The sequence below is a fragment of the Pristis pectinata genome, chromosome 10, assembly GCF_009764475.1.
Source record: "Pristis pectinata isolate sPriPec2 chromosome 10, sPriPec2.1.pri, whole genome shotgun sequence".
Classification (NCBI taxonomy): Eukaryota; Metazoa; Chordata; class Chondrichthyes; order Rhinopristiformes; family Pristidae; genus Pristis; species Pristis pectinata.
In genome coordinates this window covers 58,921,992-58,940,718 of record NC_067414.1, presented here as the reverse complement: position 1 = coordinate 58,940,718, position 18,727 = coordinate 58,921,992, and the positions used below count along the sequence as shown (strand labels likewise).

Here is an 18,727-nt window from a genome sequence, read left to right as displayed (position 1 = left end):
TAAGCTGGGGAGGACCGGCACTTGCAATCGAGAAAGTGCAATGAAGATTCATCAGATTACTTTTCTGGGATGGTCAATTTGTTCCTGTGGGGAGATATTAAGCAAAATGAGCTGATAGGCCCCCAAATTTAGAAAAGAGCAAGAGGAGATCTCATCGAAATTTACTATGATCTTACGGGGCTTGACTGGATAGATGAAGAGTTGATGTTTCGCTTGGCCCTGGAGTCCGGAACCAGGGATCACACTCTCAAAATAAGTGGTTGACTATTCAGGCAGAGATGAGAAGATATTCGTTTACTCAGAAGGTAGTGAATCTTTGGAATTAGAGTCATAGAGTACGGCAGCACAGAACAACCCCTTTGGCCCAACTAGTCCCATGCCAACCTGATCTTCTGCCTAGTCCTATCTACCTGCACCCGGACCATATCCCTCCAAACCCCTCCCATTCATGCACCTATCCAAGCTCTCTTAAATGTTACAATTGAACCCGTATCTACCAGTTCTGCTGGCAGCTCGTTCCACACTTGCACCACCCTCTGAATGAAGGAGTTTCCCGTTAGGTTCCCCTTAAATATTTCACCTTTCACCCTAACCTATGATCTCTCATTCTAGCCTCACCCAACCTTAAGGGAAAAAAGCCTGCATGCATTCACCCTATCTATACCCTTCATAATTTTGTATACCTATGTAAGATCTCCCTCATTCTCCTGCACTCCAGGGAATAAAGTCCTAACCTATTCAACCTTTCCCTATAACTCAGCTCCTCCAGTCCCGGCAACATCCTTGTAAATTTTCTCTGCACTCTTCAAGCTTATTGATATCTTTCCTGCAGGGAGGTGACCAGAACTGCACGCAATACTCTAAATTCTGCCTCACCAATGTCTTGTACAACTTCACCATAACATCCCAGCTCTTGTACTCAATGCCGTCATTTATGAAGGCCAAAGTGCCAAAAGCTCTCTTTACGATCCTATTTACCTCTAATGCCACTTTCAAGGAATTATGGACACGTATTCCCTTTGTTCTACCACACACCTCAGAGCCCTACCATTCACTTAGTAAGTCTTATCCTGGTTTGTCCTCACAAAGTGCAACACCTCACACTTGTCTGCATTAAATTCCATCTGCTGTTTTTTAGCCCATTTTCCTAGCTGGTCAAGATCACGCAGCAAGCCTTCATAGCCTTCCTCGCTGTCCACGATGCCCCCAATCTTGGTGTCATCTGCAATTTGCTGATGCAGTTTACCACATTATCATCTAAATCAGTCTCTTTCCTAAAGAGCTGTGGATGCATCAGTTGCTAAGCATACTCCAGACAGAGATGAACAGACTTTTAGATATTGAGGGAATCAACAGAAGTGGCACTGAGATAATAGATCAGGCCCTGATCTTATTGCAATGTGTACTTGAGATTCTATTCTTGGAGTTTAGAAAAATAACTGGCAATCTTCATGAAATATCTTAGATTCTGAGGCAGATGGTGAAGGAATGTTTCCCCATGTGGAGAAATCTCAAAAGGGGCACCCATTTATGACAGAGATGGAGAATTATTTCCTCCTTTGAGTCAATAATCATTGGAACTCCTCACCTCAAAGAACTGTGAACATTTAAATACTAATATATCCAAGGTTGTGTACTTAGATTTTTGGTACATAGTAAGGTTAAGGATTATGCAAAAAAAGACAGGAAAATGATGCTAAAGTCAAGATCAAATCAGCCACGACAATACTCAAACAAGCATGAAAGGGCCATGTGGTCTACTTCTGCTCTTTGTTTGCAGTTGCTGCAGGTTCCTCTTCAAGTCAGAACTTGATTTGAGAACCTGATTTGAGAACAATATCACTGTTCCTTCATCATTGCTGTGTCCAAATTCTGGAACTCCCTACCAAAACCACAGCGGATAGTCAACCTTTACTAGAGGACTGCAGAGTTTCTAAAAGGTGGCTCATCACCTTCTCAGAGATCTCTGTCCTTGCGAGAGATGCTCATGTCCTGAAAAATGTTGTGGGACCTTGATGAGTAAAAATTGGCTATCACATTGTAACAGTGACAACTGGTTTTGAAAATCAAAAAAACCTGCAGATACTGGCAATTTGAAACAAAAATATATATACTAGAAACATGCTGAATGTTTTGTGACAACTAACTGGTCGTGAAGCTCTTTGGTATACTGTGAGAATATATAAGATGCTGCTGTAACACTTTCTCTTTCTTATTTTCCTGATTGCTCTGAGTATTTAACCTCTGCTTCCCTTGATTATGTATGCTTCTGTACAAGCTATGTATTTTCTAATGTGATTAATGGTCTACATCTAATTGTCTGTTGTCTTCAGAGATGCTTCCTGCTTTTCTCGTGTCTTGTTTCGGATTTCCTATATTTGGAATTATTTTTTCTGTCGGTTGAAGCACCTTTCGTGACTTTCGAAATGTTCCGCATGTTTGGGCCCAGTGAGCATTACAACCTGAAACTTGGGCTACGAGTTAGTTGCAAAGCACTTCAGAAATGGGAATACTTATTTCAACCACCATGTTCAGAACCATTGATCCCAACATACACTTCAGGTGAAAATGTAATCGAGTTCCATGTGCGACGTTATTTAAAAGAACCGTAATAGTTTTTTGCACCGGTTTTCCTGACGGAAGGAGGCTGTTAACACTACAGCGACCACATCAGTTGGCTTCAACGCAGCAGTGAAATTGTAATCAGCCAAGTAATGCTGTTATTCATAGCCCTACACAAATAAATCGAAGTGACACTGATTCCAAAGCAACATAACACTACCTTGGCTCCCCTCTATATTGATCGCCGGCTCTCGAACCTCTCGGCGGCGGCAACGCCGGAGAAAACGCGCGCACACCCCTAATGACATCATCAGCCCGGACAGTCAGCCGGGCAGCGGGTTGAGCCGACCGGGTGATTGACGTGCCGAAGTCCTCCCTGCGCCGTGGGATCGACCAATCGGAGCGCGGTTTGTGTGCAGGGCGGGACTCCCGGCGCGGCTGTACTGGGTCCTGCCTGCGAAGGAGCCAATCGGAGCAAGGATAACGTGCTGGCCAGGATTTCCGGTGGGCGCTGAAGCCGGGAAGGGGGGAGCTTGCTGCGTGTTTTTTTGCGAGAGGGCGTGAAGCGGGGGAGGAGGAGGCGGGAGTAACCGGGCTGCTGGCTGGGTGGGTCAACGCTGCACTGACGTCGACGCTGAATGAGATCGTCTCTGTGGTTCCCGAATGTCTTAGCGAAGTTAAACGGGAGAAAAAGGAAAGTTTAAAGAAGGAAGGGTTGGTGGGTTAGCCGCCCGCGTGTGTGTGTCTTTCCGGTCAGGTCCATGGGCATTCATGGCTTGTAACTTGTTGCAGCCGGAGCGTTGTTATTAAAGCGAGAGGGAGAGAGGGAGAGACAGGCAGGGAGCGGCGCCATTTTGTTCCCTTTTTAAAAAGAACTCTCCTCGCCCCAGTTATTACCAGCCAGTGCGAGGGAGCGACAGATTATGGCGAAGAAAACCTACGATTTACTCTTCAAGCTGCTGCTTATCGGCGATTCGGGCGTGGGCAAGACCTGCGTGCTTTTCAGGTTCTCGGATGACGCCTTTAACACCACTTTTATCTCTACTATAGGTAAGTGAGGGATGTTGGTAGAGAAGGGTATTGGGGGAAATGGGGAGGGGAGTGGTTCCTGACCTTTGCGCTGGCAGTGGGCAGGATATGGGCGGCCGTCCGGGACCGGGTGGGGACGCGGTCTGGGCCTTGTCCTTATTACAGCCGCTATCCAAAAACAGCGCGACTCATTGTAACGTAATGGCCACTCTGCAAGGGAAGGGGAGTGGTGCATTTTTATAACTGATTAATCTTGGTGTTGCCCTTAATTTTTTTGGTATGTTTGTGGCTTGTGTGCGCTTGGCATTTGGTGAATTTTAAATAGTGTTTCTTGTGCTTTCAAGATGTAATTTATTGTGCATAATGGATCCCAGACTTTAAATGGTAATCGAATATTTTTTTGAAACTTTATTGAGGGTACAAATCTTGCATCTTTTTGATGTTTGAGCTTAAAATTTGACCTTTCCATAGACTGCTCCAGTTAATTATATATGTAAAATGTTTGCATCATTATTAAAGTGATTGCTTCCAAAAATGTATTTGTAGTAAAGCTGCTTTTGGTTAACCTTTTTTGTAATGAGGAAAGATGCTTTGTTTTTTGAGTGACGACTTAATAGCAATGAAGCTACTTAAAACTTGTCACTTTTCTTGTGTTCTGACAGTAAACAAGTTAATGGTTCACTTGATAGTGAACTAGGGTTATGTTTGAATGTTAATCTATACGTTTTATGAAATATCTTGAAAATATTAACGTATCTGTATTTGCAATCAAGAAGTAGAAAGTCTTAATTTGCGCTTTAGGCCTTGACCCTATATGGGAAAACAACCAAGGATCTTTAAAGTGAGTTAGTGAAATCCACAGTTTGTCTATTTGATGCGTATTTGGATGCATTTCTGAGTTTTGAGGAGCACCGTATATTTCCCACCAAACCTATGGAACCCCTAGCTGCAGATTAATGCAAGTCAAAGCTTTAAGGCCCTGAAATGTGCTGCAAGTTTAGCCCAAATGATTTACATTTCATCTCGTGATATTGTTCGGGACAGCCTTGCCTCTTAAGTTTTAGTTGCACAATTACTAGGTTTGTGGGAATGGGGGCCCATCAAAAACCCAGTTAGTCATTCTGACTGTATGACCTTTCCTGGATCAGATATCAAATCACTTGAGTTGCTGTTTCTTTAAGAGTTAAGTACTTGTATTTTACTCTGCTCATGTGCTTTCTTGTATTCAGTCCTGCAATTTTCATTTTCTGAAATTCATTGGAAATATCCCTATTTTCTTTGCTCCCCTCTTGCCTTGGACTTTCTTGACAATGGCACTCTAACTGCTACCATTAAACTCATGGCTTGCAATCTTGGTTGCTTTAATACTCCTATTTGATGTAAAATTTTTTTCTGACATTTTGCTGGGCAAATTGAGTGGGTAATGTCATGACAGAATGTGGGGGGGCGGGGAGGGAAATGTCAAGTTATCCACTTAGGTAGAGAAAAGAATGCTTTTTTTTCATGTTGAGATTGGACAATATTCATGTTCAAAGTGGTGTTGATGTCCTTGTACACAAGTCACAAAGCTGACATGCAGGTGCAGCAGACTGTTAGGAAAGAAAAGTGGTATGTTAGTTTGTTTGCTGGAAGATTTGAGTACAACAATGAAGATTACTTAATAGAAATATACTGGGCCTCAGTGAGACCACAGTTTAAAGTATTGTTAAATTCTCGTTATCTTCACCAGACAGGTTCCTGTGATGGCAGGTCTGTTGTATGCTGAGAGCTTAAGTTGGTTGGCCTCTTTATAGTTAAGAAAAGTTGATCAAATTGAAGCATGCAAACTTGTCACAAGCCTTGACTGAGTGCATGCAGGAGGATATCTCCCTTGGCTAAGGAGTCTGAACTTGGTGTAAACTTTAAAATAAGTGGTCATGTAGGGACTGAAATAAGACACCAGTGATAAATCTTTCAGAATCCTCCACCCAAATAACTGTGGAGGCAGTCTCTGATTGTATTAACAAAAGTGGTTATTTCTGTTATCTGGATATATCCTGAATAGATAGGCAAGTAAATAGTATTGTGTATTTGATCAGCATCATCTTGAACGGTAGAGTAGGCATAAGGCTGAATGTCCTATTGCTCCTACTCAAATTCTTGTGATGACCAAAAGTGATGTGCTTTGGGAGATGTCACAATGTTAACTCCATGTGATGCAAGTTGCTTCAGCAGTCTCCTGACAACTGTTATCTTGAAGCTTTTTTTCCCTTAAGGAATTGTCGTCTGGCTTTTAAACATGAGCTTCAACATAAGGTCAAGTATTCAGCTGCTTAATCCAGTCTTCTGCGAGAGTTAGGGCAATGAGGGCTGCCTCTTTTTCACAGCACTACATGCCAAACATGTGGGTGGAGTCCTTTAATTCCACTGAGCTTGGTTGTGGATCTTGCAGGAGGAAGTTAATCTGTTTCAATTTTAGGAATCATTATGAAGAGCTCTTCAGAATTTTTTTGATTAGTGCTGACTTGTGCTGAGGTTGGCTTTGTGGAGAAAAGTTAGGTAAGTGAATAGATTACTTAAGCCTTGCAAAATGTATTCAAATTTCAATAAGTATTTATCAGAGGCCCTAGATACATGTGTCAATTGATAATTGGGAAGTTTATTCATAAATCTTCCAAATTATCTACAAATTGATAATATGTTGCTTGGATTTTGTTGTTCCTGCTACCATTGTTCCACTCTCTTGCCCATAGTTCAGGTGGCAGTCAAAGTTTATAGTGTCCATTTGAATGTAACAACAATAGCACTTTCATTGAGAATTGGAGGTAGATTGGCATGGAGAGACTGGTGTGGTGCTCATTGGTCTTTGTCTGGCAAATACTTTGAACCTGTATGTTGCTGAAATGAAGTTTTTTTTAGGGGGGGACATGAAAGTTGTCCTGCATTCATTCATATTGGTTAAGTAAAACTGGTCGAATGTTGAATTGTATTTAAAATAATTGGTGCAAAAATTGTTGTAACAATTTAGTGATGGAATTCTGTTCTCCAAGGGGCAATAGTTATTGAAGCAGAAAATTAATTCTGGGAAAGTGGCAGGTACCTGATTCTTTGTCAGGTTTTCATTTTAATGAGCAAACTAAAATTTGCCATTCAGTAACTTAAAGTTGGACTGAGGCCCCATTTGCCACCTCATTGGGAATAAAAGATCATTTAGTACTATTTGGTGAAAAGTGGACAATTTCTGGTGATGCTTATCCCTCTGGTTATCTGGCCATTGTTAAGTTTCTGGAGATGGGTGTTTGCTGTGTCAATTGGTTGCTTTGTTTCCTACTTGCAACAAAATTTTCAGAAGCACTTTAATCTAGTACTTAGGGTCTTAATGTGATTGTAAAAGGAATATTGTATTTTATGATACTAAATCATTGAGTGGATTATTCAGATATTACTTCAAGCAATTTGTCCAGGGCATGCTTTGAAGATTCAAACTGATTCTGTTGTGGCCATGTTGGTGTGCAGAAGGTGGTGACCTGAGGCAGTGGAAGCTCATTGCAATAGAACATTTAATTAAGAAGTGTTGACATTTTCAAGTTACTATGGTTTGTCAAACAATTTGGTTCCTATCATGCAAGCTTTTTAATCCCATAACTGAAATGTGTTGGATTGGAAGGCAGCAAATGTATCATACTTCCAGACCAGTTAGTCTGCTGTTGGGAGGGCACAAGAACCCAATAATGATTTAATGTGGCACTTAGACAATTGCAATATGCTGAGGTAATGTCAACCTGGTTTGGTGAAAGGGAAATGTTACAAGGAATCACCTTGCAGATTAATAGGAAACCAGTGAATAGAATGTATATGGGATTGTCAAAGATATTTGATATGATGCTGTACAATGTTAAGACAAAAGAATGGCTGCTGGCATAATGGCTAGTCAGGTTGAAGAGAGGCTAAAAAGGCAGAAAACCAAAGTGTGAGTAAATGGGTTGTTCTCAGTTTGGCTCCCTGGTAAAAAGAGTGCCAAACGGACTAGTGCGTATCCCCTGTTTAGTTTCTTTTCAAAGATAGGGACTGTTAGCTATTCAGTTTTGCTGACAAGTGAAAGCTGAGGGAATCAAGCCTGCTGTGAACTTTACCCATGTTGGACAAGTGAGTAGGCAAAAAGTTTACAGGTGGAGTATTAGCTTGAGGCAAATTGTATCTCTTTTGTGAAGCTGTCAGTATTTGAAGATTGGCTGTGATTGTTCAAGGTTCTGAGACAACTGGAATACTGTGCAGTTTGTTATATGAAGGATTAATGGTTGGCTTTGGCAATTTGGTGCGTGATTATTGAATTGATTGGTGAGAACTTCTGAGATTAGGGAAGTGATTTGTCTCATGCTTAAGAGTTCATCAATTGGACTCGGACTTTTTTTCATATTCTGAATATTTTCAATTTGCTATCCCATGTGCCAAAGGAAAATATTCAAGTTAGCTCAAAGATGATCATTAGAGAGTGATCTGAATAGCAAAGCAAGCTCAAAGGGCTGTCCTTCTGTTCAGTTAATAGGCAAAGTTGGATGAACATTTTGGGTATGGAATGTTAATTGAAGTTCAAATGTGTACACAATTTATTAGATAACAAGTATGTACGTGGTTTTAATTAGGGAAATTTAATATTTATTGAAAATAGGATATGGTCGCCCTCTATTTTGAGGCAAAAGTAGGTTTTGAGTAAATGCTATTATAACCTTGGACTCATCCCTGAAGCACAAAGAATGTGGAGCTCTTCTCTCAAGCTTGAGAGCAGACATGCTGCTGTTGAATCCAATTTACCCTAGGATGTCTGGGGTTAAATTGATCCTTTTTACATTTGACAGTACTCTTCAAGACAACATTCAGGTCATCAGTTCATAAATGGCTTTTCCTCTTGGAGGGGAGATTCCCATGTCAAGGGCTACATAATAGGTTTTTGGAATGAATCTCATTGACCACCTTTACAATCCTTGCAGCTCTTTTGGAGATAATAGTTTGCAGTTGACATGGAATTGGTGATATTAATGGTGAGGAGGATAGTCTTAGGATATTGATCAGCTGTTAGGTTGAGCAGGGCAATGGCAAGATGGAATTTAATACTCATGAGTGTGAGGTGATGAATTTTTTTGGTGGGGGGGATGTGGGGTCAAGTAAGAGTAGGACATAGACAATGCTTAGGTAGAGCCTAAGGGAGTATTGAGGAACAGAAGGACCTTAGTGGAGAGTAAGACACTTTTTCTAATGGCACAGATGCTTAAGGTGACAGGGTTTAGATTTAAGGTGACGATGATGAGAATTATTCACACAGAGGGTGGTTGCAATCTGGAATGCACTGCTTGAGAAAATGAGGAAGGCAAGTACTCTCTCCAACATCTGAAGCATCTGGATGAGTACTTCAATCACCTTGGCAGACTAAGCTATGGACCAGTGAGGGTAAATAGACTTGTTTAAATGGTTGGCATGGACATCGTGGTCCAAAGGGCTGTGTGACTGAGTTTCAAGGTTAGTAACTGCTTTATGGCTTTGGGGGAAAAAGAAACTCAAGTACAGTGTGGAACCAACATGTTTTTGTAATTCATTCATTAGTCTAGCTAGGCAAATAATTCAGACACTTAGCCAGGTTTGGTGCCAATGTGACATTGCGCTTAAAAATCTAAACAAGCTTTTGAACTTCTTAAACAGCAGTCCACAGGCAGCGGCATTGGCAGAGAAGTATCCTTTTGATTTTGACATCAGTCATTTGCAGTGAAGAAATATGCAATTTTACATGAAAACACGATGATAGAACTCAGCAGGCCAGGCGAGCATCTGTGAGAAAGCAAGCAGCCAATGTTTTGGTTCAGGACTGAAGATAGGGAAAGGGGAAGCCCAATACATAGGAAGGAAAAGCAGAGCAGTGGTAGGTGGACAAAAGAGGAAGATGGGGTGGGCACAAGGTGGTGATAAGCAGGTGTGAGGGAGGAGGGAAGAGCAGATCCACTGTGGGATGGGTCAAAGGTAAGGAGGAAAAGGCGGGGTAGAAAAAGAGGCAAGGAAAGGGAAGAAAAGAGGCATGGTTGGGGGTGGGGATTACTTAAAGTAGGAGAATTCAATGTTCACGCCCCTCCTACTCCATCAGTCACTTCAACTCCCCCTCCCACTCAATCACAGATTCTGTCCGTAACCATGATCTGCATCTCCCTGTTGCAGTCACTTCAACTCCTCTTCCTCACCATCACAGAACCCTACATCACTCTGCATTACTTAACAAAGTCTGTCAGATAGTTTCTATCAAGCCTTTGGGTTTTGTTGATGAAATATTTGTGTAGATTCTGACCATAAAGTGCAGGGTTTGCCCTTGATTCTATTGAACAGGAAATCCATACAAAGTTGATCACACACTGAGTTGGTTTTTCCTGCCAGGAAGGCATTCTGAAAAGTTCGGTTACCTGAGAAATGTTCTTATTAGAGTAAATACTTTGTTTTAGTGAAGCTTTGGCCTTGTATGAGCACATACCAGAGACAGATGAATTCTTCATGAGCATTGTTCATGTTTATGCATGTAAGATACTTCAACGAATGTGAGCTTGAGGGCCGCTTATTTTAATTTTGGCGGGATTTGGTGAAATTGATCAAAATTGTTATTTTTGATTTGCATCAGCTATTCTAATTTTCAACATTGACGGAAATTAATAAACCTGTTGGCAGATTTGGCTTTTGAGGCTAGAGTTAGAAAAGTGTACAATTGCAGTCAGTATAAATTTGAGCTTGCTAGTCTATTGCAGGTGTGTGTAATCTTAATTGAATTTTGGACAATCCTCTTTAGTCACAAAATCAAGAAGTTGATTTTACTGTGCCAAAAAGAATATTTGCATAAGGCTTAAATTTCCTGCAGAAGATTCTTGCTGTGGTTCTTGTAGCCTGGTGAACTTTATTCATATTTTGAGATTTGAACTTGGTAAATTGTACCCAGAAGAACTTAAATTGACAAGTCCCCACCTGCTCTGGATAGGAGGGCCCCACTGCCATGTGGTCCTCCAGCCACCCTGCTCACCTGGACATCTCTGCTCCTGTCCTACACCACTCAGCTCCTCTCACCTCCTTCCTCCCTGGGGCCTCCCTCTTTCCAGGCTTCGCCTTGTTGCCTCTGTTCTGTATCTTCCCCCATATACCTCAAATTCTGCATCTCACCTTGCACCTCCAGACCACTCCCAACCCCCTTGTCACCTCCCTCGACCCTGACCCTCCTCCTGCACCCCCTCTTGTTCCTCCCCTCTATCCACCTCCTATCCTTCATCCCACTCTTGACCCCTGTACCACTCCAACCCCTCTCTCCCCTTTCCTCTCACCAGCCCAGCACTGACTCTCACCCCTGCCATGTCTTTAACATCCCCTGACCTCCCTCCCTCCCTCCCTCCCCACCCACCCACCCACCAAGGCTGAGTGGTCTGTTCTCAGCAAAGGCATCACCTCCGTGCTGCCTTGAGGAGTCCTTTTTTCCCCCTTCTGATGACCTGTTCTCCTGCCTACAGCCCCTTTTTTTAAACCACCTGGACTCCCCCACTGGGCCTGTTATCTTCCCTGGACCTATTCATAGCCAACTGTTAGTGTGACATCAGCCATCTTGACTTTTCTGCTCCCCTCACCCCTTATGTACACTTTGCTCTCCACTCCACTCCTTCTGCACCAACCCTGACATAGTCATCAAACCAGCTGACAAAGGTGGTGCTGTGGCAGTCTTGTGTACTGGCCTCTATCTTGCAGAGGCCAGACACTAACTCTCGGACACCTCTTACCTACCCATAAACCATGACCACACAAAAGACCACCCAGGACATCATCTCCTGCACCATCACAGACCTCATCGCCTCAGGAGATCCACCACCCCCCCCCCCCCCACAGCTACCAACATGATGGGCTGCCCGCTTCTATCTTCTCCCCAAAATCCACAAGGTCTGTCCCTGCTGGTTCAATCCCCTCCCACCTACATCTATGACGCCTCACGCTCTCCGACTCTTCCATAGTGAAGTTCACTGGCACGCACAACATAATCATCACCGTGGACATCCAGTCCCTTTCTACCTTCATTCCCCATCCTGATGGCCTTACTGCCCTCCTCTTTCTTGACCAGAGACAGAACCAGTACCCTTCCATGAACACTCTCCTGGCTGAACTTGTCCTGGCTCTAAATGACTTCTCTTTCAATTCCACTCACTTTCTACAGACCAAGGGTGTAACCATGGGGCACTTGCATGGACCCCAGCTATCCCTCCCTTTTTGTTGGCTACATTGAACAGTCTCTGTTCCAAGCCTACCTGGCCACATTCCTCAACTCTTCTTTGCTATATTGGCAATTGCATTGGTGCCATCTCTTGCACCCATGTGGAACTTGATAGTTTTATAAATTTCACCACACATTTTCATCAGCTCTCCAATTTACTTGGACTCTCCCTGATGCCTTTCCTTCCTCAATCTGTCTCTATCTCAGGAGGTTGTTTATCCACTGACATATTCTGCAAAGTCACTGATGGCCAGAGCTACCTCAGTTACAGCTACTCTCAACCTGTCTCTTGCAAGGATACTATCCTTTTTCTCTCAATGTCTCTGCCTCCACTGCATCAGCTCCCATGATGAGGCTCTCTGCTCCAGGACATCTGAGATATCCAACTCTTTACTAACCGTGGCTTCACCCTTCTGTGGTTGAGAGAGCTTGCACCCGCATATCTACCATTTCCTGCACCTCTGCTCTCACCCCCACCTGCCCCAGACCCAACACGGATAGGGTCCCCCTTGTCATTTCATCCCACTCCTACGTATCCAGCACATCGTTCTCCACCACTTCAGCCATCTCCAAGAGAACCCCACCGCCAAGTATATCTTCCCCCTCCTCACCCCCTTCTGCCTTCACAGAGACTGCTCTCTCTGTGACTCACTTCGTTCACAGTCCTTCCCCACCCAATCCTGCTCCCACACCAGAGAACTTTCACTGCCTGCACCGTAGGTGTAAGATCTGCCCCTACACCGCCTCCATCCAGGGACTCAAATAGTCATTTGGTGCTCCAAGTGTGGCCTCAACATTGGCGAGACCAAACGCAGATATAGGTGACCATTTTGTAGAGCACCTGCACTCCATCAGTAACCCTGTTGTCAGTCATTTCAACTCCCTCTCCCCCTCCCACTCCATCACTGATGTGTCGATCCTTGGTCTCCTCCACTGCCAGGAGAAGTCCAAAGGCAAACTGGAGGAATAGCACCTTATTTTCCTCCTTGGGATCTTACAGCCTAACTGCAATGAACATGGAATTCTCCCACTTAAAGTTTCCTAGCCTTTTTTCTCCTGCCTATTTTTACACTTTTTTATTTCTCCTCTCCTCCTATGGGGATCCTGCCTCCAGACCTTTGACCCATCCCCCCTGGTGGATCTGTTTTTCTCCCCCACCCTGCACCTGCCTATTACTATCTGTTACTGCATCTATCTATCACCACTCTGTGCCCACCCCACCTCCCCTCTTGTCCACTGCTCTGCTTTTCCCTCCTGTATATTGGGCTTCCCCTTCTCCTGTCTTCAGTCCTGAAGAAGGGTCCTAACCTGAGACATTGACCGCCTGCTTTTCTTATTGGATGCTGCCTGGCCTGCTGAGTTCCTCCAGGATCTTGTTTTTCATTTGAATTCCAGCATCTGCAGTCATTTGTTTCTCTTAAATTGACATCAGTTTATTTCCTCTTAGGAAAAGATAGGACATGACTGGGAAAAAAAATGAAACTGTTGTAATGAAATTTGATTAATCCACATCCATTAAGCAGTTGGTTGAAAATCCATCATAGTGCAATTTAATTTGAAGTTGTTTGTTTTTCCAGTTACTGTCAACTCTTTAAATTTATGCTGTTGTGCACTTGAATTTTCTACTTTTATCCAAAAGCCTACTTGCAAATCCAAATGTTAAGTTTAGGAATATTGCTGTTATTTGAAAGATTGAGAAGTCATCTAGGGTTAGTTGTCGATTGTTGGACTTGCTTCATACTTGGGATGTGTGCATAACTTGGCCAACATTTAATTCCCACTTTTAACTGTTTGAGAATGTAGAGTTGAGGTGCCCTGAATGCTGTAGTTGGCGGTGAAGGATGTTTTGTATGCAAATCAAGTTTGTTTGACTTGGAAGGTAACTTGCAGTGGTGGTGTTTCAATGCTCCTGCAGCTCTTGACCTTCCAGTTGGTGATGCTGATTGGAAATTGCCACTTGAGATAATTTCATTCCTATACATGATTTGGCATGTTTCTCAATGCATTGGTGTAATGGTGATGGAGGAAGTTCATGTGTAGGGTGAGTTGAGTGTTCTGAAGTGATATCAAGTTTCTGTATTGGAGTTGACCTCCAGAGAAATCCAGAAGAATTTTCACTTCTTTCCCAACAAACCATGAGATGGTACAAAGGCTTCGAATTTGTAAGCCAAGTCCCTTTGAAGAAATGCCTGAACAGTGTTTTCTTGACTTCAATCTATTTGAGACTTGTCAGTTATTTTTATGGTGGCTGATGCAACACTCTCATTCCATAGATGCTACCTTGCCTGCTAAGTGTTTCAACATCATTGTACAGTCAATCAGCAGATATTACATTGCAATAAAAAAATGCTGATGTATAAACTGTGATTGATGTTTCTTTATTCACAAGTGTACCTGTGTAATGTTCCACATTGTCAGATGTATTCAAGTTCTGTTGCTCTGTTTGGCCAGAGTTTGCTGTGGAGAACATAGTCAAAGATTTGACAAGGATGTTGCAAATGTGCTCATTTGTTTCATGGTACTATGAAGATAGGAATCAAATATACTTATCGTGACAATTTTAGGATAGAACAGATGGGGAAATTGATTGTCACTTCTGGCTAGATATAGCAGTAAGCAATTCAGCCTTTCATGCTCATTGCTGAATACAAGTTGTTCCTGGGTCTTTTTAAAAAAAATTCTATTCATTTTAAGATCTGGGCATTGCTGCAAGGCCTGCATTTGTTGCGCATCCCCAGTTGCTTCCATGGTAATGGTGAATCATCTTGAACTGCTGCAGGCCTTCAAATGAAAGCACTCCCATTGTACTTTTCAGGTAAGGAGTTCCGGATTTGGACTTGGCTATGATTGGAGTTATATTTCCAACAGGATGATGTGAAACTTGGAGAAGAATGTTCAGGTGGTGGTGTTCATATTCATCTAAAACCCTCAACATTTTTGGGGGTTGCGTCTTTGGATGGTGCCAGCAGAGTAGCTGAGACAAGTAACTGCAGTGCATTTTGAGCTACTATTTGCTGCTGGTGAGGGGAAACTTATATAGTGGGGAGTGGAGTAAATGCCTGTCAAGGAGCTGTTTTCTGGATGGTGTTTAGCTTATTAACTGTTGTAGCTTTTCTCATTGAAGCAAGTAGAGTGTTTGTACATTCCAAATCTGTGTCTGAGCTGTTTAACATCAAGATGTTATTATCTGCACAGCAGTTTTCCTTTGTGCAAGGTTGAAACATGTTGAAGCATTTTCATATTATGTCCCTTCATTTTTTTTTCTTGGGTTCCTTGATGCCACACAATCAAATGCTGCCTTTGTCATTCCATTTACTGTAATCTCACCATAAGTGCCACTTAGTTATCCTTGGTGCTCTCATCACTTTTGGAAACAAGACTGGCTGGTAACTTGCCAGATGTTCACAAAAGGTGGGACAAAGACAACTTACTACATTTTTGTACAGGTCAGTTTTCTAATTCATTGGAACAACTTGGCAAGAAGCACAGTTTGTTCTGGAGAATAGGTCCAAAGTACAACAGCCAGGATGTTACTGGACCCGTGACCTTGGCTCAGACTGGTTTCTGTTCTGGTGAATATCTTTCGGAGAAAGCCAAGATGGATCATCCTCACTGACTTAAATGTGCTTGCAAAAGCTTCTGCCTTCAGGGATCATGTGGTGTGTTCCATCATTGAGGATGAAAATGTATTTGGAGTTGTCACACCTTTTTCAGTTGTTCACAGACACTTAACATGGGTGGACTGAAGTGCTTTGCTTTGATCTGATCTGTTGATAGAGATTCCTTTGCTACTTTTGAGTGGTGTTTTTTGCTTGCATGCAATCCTCTGCAGTTTAACTAAGTTGGCATCTCGTACTTAAGTACACCTGATCTGGCTGCTGCATGCCCTCTGTCCTTCATTGCACCAGGATGAACCCTGGGCTCGATGGCAATGATAGAGGGGGGGGAAATAGTGGGCCTGAGATGTTAATAGGAATGCACTTTGCTATTAGTCATCTGCAATGCCTCTTAGAGGTGTAGTTTTGACCTGCCAGATCTGTTGTGTCTCAAATTTAACACAGAAAAAGATGTTCCTCCTGGTGAAGACTGTCATTCGTGACTGGACCTGGCAGTATAAGAGAATCTTATGGGTTTGGTGGTGTCTGTGGTTTACATTTTTTGTAATTGTATGTAATTTCTGAATGTAACTTGATTGTGGTGTTCTTGAGAGGTTCTTCTGACTTAAAGGTATTGATTTGCTGGCAGGTCATTGGTAAGAATCTGAAATTGCAGTTTGCGGTGGAAGACGCATGTTGGTTGCAGCCCCTTGACATTTCAGCTGTTCAATCTGTTCTTACTCTTGCTCATTTCGCAATGTGGAATCTATAGTAGTTGGTGGGAACTGTCTAGTGATCTTTTTTGTAATGTCACCGGTATGCACATCTGCAGCTGAATTCTTCCTCATTTCCCATTGCGGGACTGATCTGGGATGGGGAAGGAATGGTGAGTTCGTGTTTTTCTTGCCTGTTTTTGTCCTTAAGCCATTGACAATTAAGGACCTCCAGGGCCACTTCATTAACTGTGGAATTGTGCTGTCATCTCTAGAATGACAGTCATCTCTGGTTGGCCTGTCTTGCTGAAGTATCCCATAAATCTCCATCTGCCACACTGATGAGGATCTGTTCATTCCCACTTTGTTTTTTTTTCCCCCCTGATAAATACAGACATGAATTTGAGTGTTAAATTATATTTTCTCTCATTGACCAATCCCTTGGCAAATGCTTTCAGAAAATCCATTAAACCTTATACATGGGTTTCCCACCTATCTTGTCACATCAGATCAGTAGAATGTTTTCCTTGATAAATCCATGCTAACTTTGCTCAATTATATCCTTCGTTTATAGATTCCAATATTGCTCTACTCTTAACATTGGGCTAACAAAGTTGTCCCGTTTTCTTTTGCCTCCCTTCTTAAATAGTGTGGTCACATTGACACCCCCCATCTACGGGAACAATTCAGAATCTGTTCAATTTGAAGGGTGACCAGAGCAACATTATTTCAAATGGTACCTTTTTCAAAACTCATAGATTATTGGGTCCTTGGAATTTATCAGCCTTCAAGCCTTCTAGTTTCTCATTATTGACTGATGTTTTTTCCTTCACTTCTTCATTCTCACTGGATGCTTCCCTAATTTGTGGCAGGAATTTTGTCTTTCATGAAGACAAAGATTTAATTCTTCTGCTATTCCCTGATTTCCTCATTGTAAATTCCCCTGCTTCAGTCTGCAAGGGACTTGCAATTGATCTGCTAGTCCTTCTCCATATAAATGGTCTTTGAGACTGCTTGTTTCTAGCTAGTCTGTTCTCATTCTATACTATATTAAAAGAGGTATAATATAGTAGAGGTATTATAATAGAGGTATAATAAAAGAGATCCATCTTTTAAGCTCTAAATGCTCGAATCTTCATCCTGCTCATAGTTCTGGCAACTTTGAGCCCCTTCCTTTGATTTAATGTTAACTTTATTTTTTATGTCAACCATGGCTGAATTGTATTTTCCTTTTGGTATTTTGTGCCTTCCTGCAAAAAATGCTATCCACATCACAAACAGATAAATTAATGGCGCACATGAAAGTAACCAGTATGATCTAATTGAAACCTAGCTGCAGATGGGAATTGAAGGGCTCTTGAAAAAGTAAATACACTGTTGTTCAGTGGTAAGAAATCATGGCTCAGCAGGTCACGTAGAATTGGAATTAGTTGGGTTAAGTCAAGAATAACCAAGGGCAAAAAATGTTGGTTAGTGCTATTTATAAGATACCAAATTTCACTGTTAATATTGTGAAAAACATCCAACAGGTGTAGCTAACTCATCATACGGGAATTATGGGGATTATCTATATTGGACAAATTGGCAGGTATAAGATGGGCTGTTCATATAGTGTACAAATCCAAGACAAAGAGTTAAATGAGGAAACTACCCTGCTGCTCCAGAATTTCTTCTATACTGCGTCGAACTTAACAGTAAGTTGTATGCAATGCACTGGAGTCGGTGTCCGTGCATGACAGATTTACAAATGATCAAGAAGCAAGAGTTCGTCAATTAAAATTTAATTTTTTACATCTCAATTACTGCCAAACAACAATCATTGGACTGAAAATCAACTTGTCCAAGTGTAGTCTCTCCACTTTGACATGAAAGCAACTGCCATTATAGCTCCAATTATTAAATAACCTTGAAGCAAGGGAGCATGCCCTCTGTTCTTCACAACCTACTGTTCAGCTCAGGGACCAATGTTAAATTCTTATTTGTCAAATAGGAGTGTGACAGGATACCTCACCAATGTAGAATTGACATCCTGTGGCCAAGTGGAATCCCATGATGCTGCTTGTGTTGGGTGCATTGGCAGTACGAACAGCTTGATGACCAGTGAATATCACAGTGCCTCACTGTAGTGGACAACTAGGTGAATGGAATATTTTGGGAGGTGGTCAACCTGCACATTAATTCAAGCCTGTGGGGAGCTTTCCATCTCTATCCTGCTCTTTAGCAATTAAATAATAGTGATCATAGTTTCTCTGGGACTTGTTGCCAATGTCAATTGGTTGGTATGGAGAAAGCTGAGGAAAAAGTGTTCAGTAGTTGGGGTTGTTGGTCACTTGCATCTTAATGTCTGATTCCACAATAGAATGTTTCATCATTGGTGCTAGAGTCAAGGATATCAGTTGTGGCTGAACAATAAGGGGAAAGGTGAGCAAACCAAAGATTATTTTAATTACTTCCAATGGGATAGGTAGAAACAAGGGGAGGTCCTGTCACAGATTTAAGGGAACCAGGAAAAAGATTAAAAAGCAGAAATGGTCTCCATACCCTTGAAGTGTGCACAAAAGGAAGATGGGTTAAGA

General features: G+C 42.2%; 1 protein-coding gene across 1 annotated transcript in view; it reads left to right on the top strand.

Moving 5' to 3' along the window:
* Positions 1 to 3,284: 3,284 nt before the first annotated feature.
* The window catches only part of rab10 (RAB10, member RAS oncogene family), a 45,199-nt gene continuing 29,756 nt past the window's right edge, over positions 3,285 to 18,727 (top strand). Inside the window, exon 1 of the mRNA XM_052024667.1 lies at positions 3,285 to 3,612. Within this exon, the coding sequence (XP_051880627.1) occupies positions 3,486 to 3,612 (127 nt within the window). The 5' untranslated portion in view covers positions 3,285 to 3,485. The remainder of the gene's footprint in view (positions 3,613 to 18,727) is intronic.